At 42.0% G+C, this 9,216-nt stretch overlaps 1 protein-coding gene across 5 annotated transcripts in view; it reads right to left on the bottom strand.

The window, feature by feature from the left end:
- Positions 1 to 1,662: 1,662 nt before the first annotated feature.
- The window catches only part of GKN2 (gastrokine 2), a 38,893-nt gene continuing 31,339 nt past the window's right edge, over positions 1,663 to 9,216 (bottom strand). For 3 of the 5 annotated variants that reach the window (XM_070572464.1, XM_070572463.1, XM_070572467.1), the window contains 5 exons: positions 6,788 to 6,841; positions 6,226 to 6,363; positions 4,034 to 4,144; positions 3,208 to 3,367; positions 1,663 to 1,880 (listed from right to left, as the gene is read on the bottom strand). In XM_070572464.1, the coding sequence (XP_070428565.1) occupies positions 1,798 to 1,880; positions 3,208 to 3,367; positions 4,034 to 4,144; positions 6,226 to 6,363; positions 6,788 to 6,841 (546 nt within the window). In that variant the 3' untranslated portion in view covers positions 1,663 to 1,797. The remainder of the gene's footprint in view (positions 1,881 to 3,207; positions 3,368 to 4,033; positions 4,145 to 6,225; positions 6,364 to 6,787; positions 6,842 to 9,216) is intronic. The other 2 variants (XM_070572465.1, XM_070572466.1) reach the window with 1 other exon arrangement.

The following is a 9,216-nucleotide window of genomic DNA, read 5'->3' as shown; positions in this document are numbered from 1 at the left end:
ATATTTTTCCTCCCCAGCCCTTAAGAAAGGGCTCCTTCTGAAGAAGGTTTAATGGCGCCCCAGCTTCCCTGTAGCTCCCATTTGGACGCACTCCTTTTGGGCATGTGCTTGGCCCCCTCCACCTGCTGCTCCTAACAGGTATTCAACAGGACACCAGCACTGAGCAGGGTTAATTGACTTAATGAAAGCAGAGTTGAGAAAAAACAGAACTCAAAGTTCTGCTTTAAAAATGGGAATAAGATTATAAAAATTAATAAGCATAACACCTCTCTAAGCAGTAGATTCCAAAGGAGGTTGCTAATCCTAACACTCTCCACCTGCCAGCGGTCCTGGCCGCAGGAGTAAGAACATGCCCTCAAGGGATTCAATTAGGGACCTTTCCAAAGAATTTTTTAATTAAAACTAATTTGAAATTAGAACAAAGCAGAGTCCCTTCCTCTCTGACAATGACACTGGGAAGATGAGGACCTTAGGGCTGACAGCCATGTTGGTTCTATCTTCATGGAGAAAACCAGTGTAGGATACTGAGGCCGGCATGGAGAGAGAAGGAGAGTTGAGACATGGAAAAAGAGAGTCCAGCCACCTCCAAGCACCAAACCGGAATATCCACCACCCCAAACCAGAACATCCCTATCCCTCTATGGTAGGAGGAGACAATAAGTTCCTCCCCTCTTCGCCTCAGTGATTTGGATTTGAGTTCCATCACCTGCAAACACCAAGGTTCCAGCTCGTACACTCTACCACTCATTTGGCATTTTATTATACACTCATTACTGTTGTTATCAAATGTTTTTATGTAAGTGTCTCACTTCCACCACAAGAAAATAACTTTCTTGACTGTGGTAGTTTTGCCAGCATATCTACCCCAGGGCTGAGCACATGGCAAGTGCTTTAAATATATTCATTAATGGTCGTTAAGAAGTAGCTGCATAGCATTAGGAACAGGAGCAAGAGAAGACACACAGAAATTCTCGTTAAAGTAACTCCTCTTTGTTCTGAACTTGCACCCAGTTGACCAGTCCACATGAGAATGAGCTATATGATCTGGGAATTTGCCCACATTATGCAATTTATTTGGAATATTGAAAATTGCTTTCCTTCTATATATTGACTTGGCCTTCCCAGTTAGCTTCTCACTCCTGCTAAGATTTTCAGTAAAGTTCATCTTTCTCTGGGTGATGGTGTTCTCCCTCCCTCTCTCCTCACACCAGGACAAAATATATCATAATAACATTTATTAAGGTTGAGTCTACTGCTTTGATGAGCTGAAAGGCACTTCCTGAAAGGCATGTGAAATGGCCCTCCAAGCTGGGTGCTTTGTCAGAGGGGATAGGCGCCTTCACCGGAGCAGTCAGTTTGTTTGATAAGGGTATATCAAACCCCACCCCATCACCGGGTGGAGGCCACTGCCTCCTGAGTCCCCACTCCACCAGGCTGCCCACGTGTGTTCGACAGACAGATTGGCCGCTGGTCTGGTGGGCAGATGCAAAGATGGAGACTTGCACCGAGCTGACCAGCATGTGACCCAGCTACACTATCTGGGAAGTTTCACACCTTACGCACTTTGCTTGAAATCCTGGCAATTTCTTTCCTTCTACATATTGACATAAATGTTGTTTGGCTTCCCTTTGCTGTTTACAAAAAAAAGCAAACACCCAGATATCTGTAAATACAGTATTTATGTTTTACCATGTAATCTCAACATTAGTTAGACCATTGAGAGAGAATTTAATTTGGCTGCTGAGTAGAAACCAAGGGTGTAGTTCTTTGAAGGGACGAAACCAGTGGGCTGAGGCCTTAAATGTGAATGTCTGCACAGACAGAAATGCCAAAGATGCCCAGGAGCCCAGCCTTTGCACAGGATCCAGCACCGACATTATCTGAAAAGGGGAAACATTTCAAAAGAAGGAGCATTAAGAAATATATTATTAGAATGCAACAAACCAACGCCTTTTTGTAAACGTCTTGACTAAGCGTTGTACGTATAATTTTGTGTTACCCAAGATTTTAGCTATACTTCTATTGCAATAATACATCAGCTTAAATAAGACTGACAACTCCTGGAAGTGCTGTCTGGCTCAATCCAGTTGATACTATGACATCCTGTGTTGATGGCATGCCTATGTGCCTTTACCTATAAGTACTAATGACCTTACTGAAAGGAAAATATCTTAAAGATGTTTTTTTCCAGGCAGTAGAAATGTAATAAATGCTAATTCTTTTCTCCTTTGTCTACCTTCCACCACTCTGGGGAATTTCTTTTGTTGCATTTGCCATCTGTGCCCAGCCTCTCTTTCCCTCTGGCCACTCTGCAATATTTAGAAACGTTGTGTAAAAATACCAGTAATGACAACAGTGACATATGTCACCTGGCTGAATCAGAGCTTTGATTCCCTGTCTGTCGGTGCACTTTGCCTGATCTTCCTTGGACTAATTCTGTCCTAGATTCTGAGAATTTTTTTTTTAAGTTTTCTAAGGAATAATTGACAAACAGATTTGTATGTATTTAAAGCGACAATGTGATGATTTGATATCCATACGCACTGCAGAATGATTACCAAGATCAAGATAACACATCCATCATCTCACATGGTTAACATAAGTAACTCTGTGTTTTTATGTGTGGTGAGAATGCTTAAGATCTACTCTCAGCAGCTTTCAAGTATATAACACCATATTAACTACAGTCCCCCGGCAGTCCAGTAGATCCTCAGAACTTATTCTTCTCATAACTGAAAATGTGTGCCCTCGGACCTACATCACCCATTGCCTCCTCCCCCCAGCCGCTGGCAACCATCATTCTGTTCTCTGAGAATATTTCTTACTGACTTCTTTCTTACTGTCTCCAAAAGATGCCATTCTAAGGGCCCAGAAGCCTCTTTCCTACTCTGACTTCTTATATGTGAAACAATAGGAACCCAACAATTTTTCTTGGCACCCAGGAATCTTTTCTTACTCCATCCTTTGTGTCAATTCATCGACTTCTCCACCAGATTGTATGTTCCTTGGAGGCAGAGTTTTATTCATTTCTGTGTCTCCCTAACATTTAGCACGATTTCCACACATGGTAGGTATTTAACTCCCAAAGTAAATTTAATTGAGCCAGGTTTCACATTTATTTGTATTTCACATAACACCTAGCAGAGTGCCCGGAACATAGGAGCTTTCAGGAAACATCTGGTAAAGGACTGATTTCTTGGTACTCACTCAGTATCTCTCCAGCCACTTCCCCCTTATACAAGGGGACGTCTTTGCAGAGCTGCTTAATGGGTGACCCAAACAGGAACCAGTCCATGTGAGTGATCAGAGACTGCAGAGGGTTGTACTTGACCCAGAGGTATTTGTTGGAAAATATGTTGTTCAGAGCCTAGACCAGTGTAATAGAGTGGGACAGGGTAAAAGAAGTGGACATAATCTCGTGTACCTTATTCAAAATTGTGACTGTTTTTCTCTTTCAGATTATTAAGCAGAAGGCAGTCAGAAATCTCAAGACATCATCTCTTTCTGACCACTCGGTCTGCAGAGAGGCCTCATTATAACCAATGTCATTTTGTCGCTGGTGGCAATGAGATGCAGAGAGGGTGAATCCCATGCCAAAGGTGGCACAGATGGGAAGTCACAGAGGGAGAAGTAAACCCCAGATCCCTAGCCTGAAGCATGGTTTGTTGTTCTAACTATACGGTATTGCTTCTTTGCACCTTTGTGTCATTGAGTATTCTAACTTCTGCCATCTTTCTGCCAATCACTACTTCTTGGAGCCCTGCTCTGAGAAGAGAAGCTATTCAGTCCTTTCTACAAAGACACGGGAATTTATTATAAGTTCTTATATTGGGGGCTGTATGGTGGAAATCAAGTTAACAGACCTACTACTGCCCTCAGAAACCATAGAAGTGAAACACTTTAATATGTTGAGTCCCGTCTCCACGGTGAGGTATAGTATTATGATCTGCTCCCTCACCCTCTTTGTGTCTACACAGACACCAGTATTCCCTGGCTCAAGAACAAGGAATATTTCAGGGTACTCCAGAATTACCTTCGTCTCATAGATGGACTGTTTGAGCTGCTCCAGAGAAGGGGTGGTTTGACGGTTCATCTTCAGGATGTAGCAGGCTCTTCGGGAGAGCAACCTGGATGCAATGTAGCCCTGGGACAGCAAGAGCACAGTCACTGCCCCTTCCCTGTTCCGAGTCCTGAACTTGGTGAGAATGACACCTGAGCCTTGGAGGAAAGCCTTGAGCAAGCTTGTGAGTGCATGTGACTGCTTTTCAATCTGCAATCAATTCTATCCATTCGACTTCTTTTACACAGTATTTTTGCTTTTTCACTTGCCATTTCTACTTCTTTGAAATCATGTAAATCCATGATTTGAACCCCATTTTTCATGTTAGGGAACCAGGGTCTGCAGTTTGCAATTTGACAGATTGAGAAGAAATAGCTCTCCACCTCTTTCTATTGTTTTTGCTCTGCCTTTTCCTCAATTTGGAGTAAACACAATATTCTTTAGAACCTTGCTTTCCAATATGTTAGTTACTAGCCACATGTGGCTATTTAAATCTAAATTCAAATTAAATAAAATTTAACATGTACTTCCTCTGTCACACATTTCAAATGCTCAGGAGCCACAAGAGGCTTCCCTAGTAGAAGTATGCACATATGGAACATTTCCACCAGTGCAGAAAGTTCTATGGGACAGTGCTGCTTTAGAAACTCTCCGAAACTTGTCCACACACACCCTCACTCCCCACACACGTTTCACCTATCCTCCCCTCCTTTACCATCTTCTCTCCATCCTTTCTCCACCTCAAACCCAAGTTGGCTGGACAGGGATGGGTTGGAGGAAATCAAGATTGGAAGAGCAGTGGAGGGTGAGGACTTTGGAGCCAGAAGGAGCCTAAGGCCCTCTTATCCTCATCCAGGGTAGAACTTTCTTCACAAAGTTTCAAATAATTGTACAGCCTATAAGACTGTATCTAATAGAAACCCATCTAGTTCCTATTTTTCAATTCTCACAAACTGTCAGTTCCTAAGATTCAAAAATAGACCTAGGCCAAGTCTGATGATAGTGAAAGAGGCTTAAACCAATCCTCACCACTCTATTCGTGTGTGTGTGTGTGTGTGAGAGAGAGAGAGAGAGTAAGATTGGCCTTGAGCTAACATCCGTTGTCAATCTTCCTCTTTTTGCTTGAGGAAGATTGTCACTGAGCTAACATCTGTGCCAATCTTCCTCTATTTCATATGTGGGATGCCACCACAGCATGGCTTGATGTGAACCCTGGGCTGCTGAAGCAGAGCACACGAACTTAACCACTATGCCACCAGGCCAGCCCCAGCACTCTATTTCTTTTAAAGACACTTTTGGAATTTCCCTGATATCTGCTTAAAAGCAATTTCACTACAACTTCCTTTTAAACTGTGTCTTTCAAAGACTATGTACTTTCAAATGTGTCATGGAACTCCCAACACCAATGAGGAGGAGGCTTGTGAGGAGGTTTCCACAAGAAAATGAGAAGAAAAGCATGCTCAGATGGCCAGCAAGATGGTCTGCAACCTACTTATATCCACAGTGCGTAGCTCTGGACCGAGGTGAAAGCTGGTGGATAATTAGTGTCAGTGGAATGAGTAGAAAACAAACAAATGAATAAATGGATAAAGAACAGAATAAGTTTTCTGAGCAGCTTTCTGAGACTTATTGTTAATAACAGTAACTAAAACTTGGAAATAGTTTGGTGTTTTTAGTTAACATACTTTCCTTCTTACAGAGGAAGTGTGACTGATTGCATATCCTACACACATAGTTAAAGGTGTATAGTTCTGGATTTCTGCTCTTTCGTGATTGTTTCATGATTGTTCTTTGCACAATATTTTGTACTAGAAGCCCTAATTCATTCATTTATCCATTCGATGAATAGTTTTTGAGAGGCTGGGTGCCAGGCATTGCTGTAGGTTTTGATCACTCTCCTGGCACTTTCTTAGCCTGTAGTGAGACAATAGCATTGCACTTCCAATTTCCACCTGAAAAGGTCAAGCAAATGTATACGTTTCCTGTCACATTTTTTCTTAGAAATAGTTTTGTTTGTTTTTTAATCAATAGCTTGATTATGCAAAGGGAAAAACAGAATTAAGGAAATTCCGACAGAGTTGGAATTCAAATGTGTACTAAATGGCTGTCCCTCTACCCTTCAGAAACCCTGCCCCGAAGAATAGAAAAATTCCCTTGTTGCTTACATGTTTATAGTCAAAAATTGTGGTAGAGGAGCACGATCCTGCGTGGATGTTGATGGTGGCGACTTCTTTTTCACTGTCAATTGTCACTGTCTCCTGAACACTGCCACCGTTGTTGACTTGGCTGATGATGTTATAAACCTAGATTGATGACAAAGACATAATAGTTTTTCCATAAATCATATGCATTTGAAAACAACCCTTCCAGCAAAATAAAGTGTTCTACCTGCTAATAAGAGATTGAAGCCTGAAACCTCTCCACTGGGATCCCAGACCCAAAGCTCACGCTAAAATAAGAAACCAAACCTCTTCCTCCTAGTTTATTATATTATGTATGGGAGGAGCAATGACATCACAGGAGAAGTGAGACCGAGCAATGGGTTACATTTTTAAGGTACACCAGTTGGAAAAGAATAACCAACCTCATTTTTGCATGATTGGTTATTTCTGAGATTCTATACCAAACAGGTTATATGGACTTTCTACTGTCCTTCATATTATCTTGTATCTTCCTTTTCCTCTCTCAACATCTGCAAGATATAAGGTACATAATAAATCAACTCACCTCATATCCATGAGATTGTGTCCCAAAGATGGCCAGCACCACTGGAAGTAACACCTGAAAAACAGACCACTCACTGCCATTCCCTATAGGGTAGTCATTGAGAGTAGAGACATGAAGGGACACTGCACAGGACAAGCGCAAATATCTCAGAAAAGGTACTCCTAGAGACACTGGTGGGTGCTCATGGATGGGCAACAGTCCATTTCCAAAGTATAAAAGTATACACATTCACTCATTCGACAGGCATTTGTTGAGTTCATGCTATTTGCAAGACACAGCGTTCCACCTTTGCGGCCCAATTCCTGACCCTTTCCACCATCATAACCTTCTAAGTAGCATGTGTTCTTATGCCAAAAAAAACTTGGGGCAGGTGAGCAGTGAGGAAGGACTCATTTTACTACGGGAATACTCTGGGGTGATTCACACTGGCTTTGGATTACAGGGGTCAAACTGTGCTCTCTGGTAAAAGAAAAGAAAAAGTTATTTGATTCTGAGAGGGTAAAATAGATTTAAAGTGGATTCATGGGCAATAGATACCATGGCTTTCTAAGGGAAACCACAAAAATAGGATGCCTGGGGGCATGATTAACTTTCGAGGCTGGCATCAAGGAAAATCTGCATACTCTCCCTACTGATACCATCAGACAAGTGTTGGGCCAGCAGGCCTTGAGACTGACATTGAGGCAGTTCTCACATTTTGCTGTCATTATGTAAGCGTCTGATCCAACACACTGATCCTGGTTTTGTGCTCTGTCTTCTCAGCATCCCAGTGTTCTGCTCTATCACTGAAAACCGCTGATGGAGGGCGTCTGCGGGAAGGGCAGGTGTTTTCAAGAAGTGTCAGTGGGACTTTTCTACTTCCCATTCCGTCTTGCCCGTAACATTTCTCTTCTGGTAACTGGGGGTGGAGTGTCTAACAAAGACCTGCACACAGATATCCAACCCGCCTATATATTGTATTTAATGGGTTTAAAACAGAGATTTTAACAAGTGGTGGAGGACTGACAACCTTAACAGTATGATGAGAGAGAACTCAGGAAGCGTCCTCTGCCCCCAAATAACATCCACTCAACACCATGATTACTACACCAGGGTTAGGTTTTTGTGCTTCAGGGTTGGGTCTCCTCTTGGAAAACAAAGAGACTCCGGGGGAGGGAACTCTTAAAGCTCAGTCTTTCACACCTCATGGAGAAGTTGTTATCAACTTGCTTTCTCTCTCAGCAGCTGAATGAGGATAAGGGATAGACACTGGGCAGAGGAGTTCCATTCTGTTTCAGAACATAGTCCACTGTCCATGGAGCACTGCACTGTGGAACTATGGGAGGCCTGAGATGAGGACCAGGCTCAGCTGGAGGAGTAGAGGTAGGCACGGCAGGGATGCTTTGCCTTAAGGGAGAATTTAGACAAGCTGGGTGGCCATTGAAGACCCTCAGACTGCTTAAATTTTGCAATAATTTCTCCTGTAGTGGGGCTTAAGATGGGTAAATTTTAAGCCTAAATCCCACAGTTACTGGCTTGGGAACATCAAATTCCTCTGTGTCTCAGACTCCCCACCTGTAGAATGGGGTAATACCACTCAGCCCATAGAGTTGTTGAAGCGAATAGATGCAACTATTCATGTGAAATGTTTTTTATAGGGCTTAGTATGCCCTTGGGAAACGACAGCTGCTATGATGATGGTGATGATGATGATGATGATGACACTTAAATTACCACTTCTCTTTTAGATAGTAAATGCAATTATCCTGAAATACATACATTTCCTCCAAAGCTCATAATAAAGAATTATTAGTAAAAATCTTCCAAATTAAAATTCTTTAGATATTTCCAAGATCTTTTCTTTGTAGTTTTATCACAAATATCCCAAAAATAGACAATGAACAAATAAATATCCAACTTAATATGCAACACTATTCCTGCCAAAGACATCATTAATCAATCACAGAAGCTTAGAAGCATGCACAGTATTTGTCTAAGACCCCTGAAATCTGAGGCATATTGGACACGAACATTCTCTGCAAGCAGCCAACACAAAAGTACAAAGAAGCATAAATAAATACTCACAAAGATTTTCATTTTGCCTAAACGGATGAAGGTGCTGGAGCAAATGAGGCTGTCTGATGCAGTTTCTACCCTTTATATTAAGGTGTGGAAATCTCTTTCCAGAATGATCACTATGGAGAAGGCCATGTTCATATCTCTGACACACCCCAGCAAACTCCTTTATCGGGTGAGACCCAACCACACAACCTGATATCAATGAAGTTCATTAGTCAGTAATGAAAATTCACCACTTGGTCACTCTGTAAATATTCCCTACTTATCCGTTCTATGTTGCACTTGAGATTTCAATTTCCACCCTTTAAAAATATTGAGAGATGCTTGTGCTACACAAACATGTTATAGACATGAAAGGACATATTCCCAGT

Source organism: Equus przewalskii, chromosome 14 (assembly GCF_037783145.1).
Source record: "Equus przewalskii isolate Varuska chromosome 14, EquPr2, whole genome shotgun sequence".
NCBI classification, from domain to species: domain Eukaryota; kingdom Metazoa; phylum Chordata; class Mammalia; order Perissodactyla; family Equidae; genus Equus; species Equus przewalskii.
Note: the sequence above shows the minus strand (reverse complement) of the source record. Positions and strands in the feature narration are given on the sequence as shown.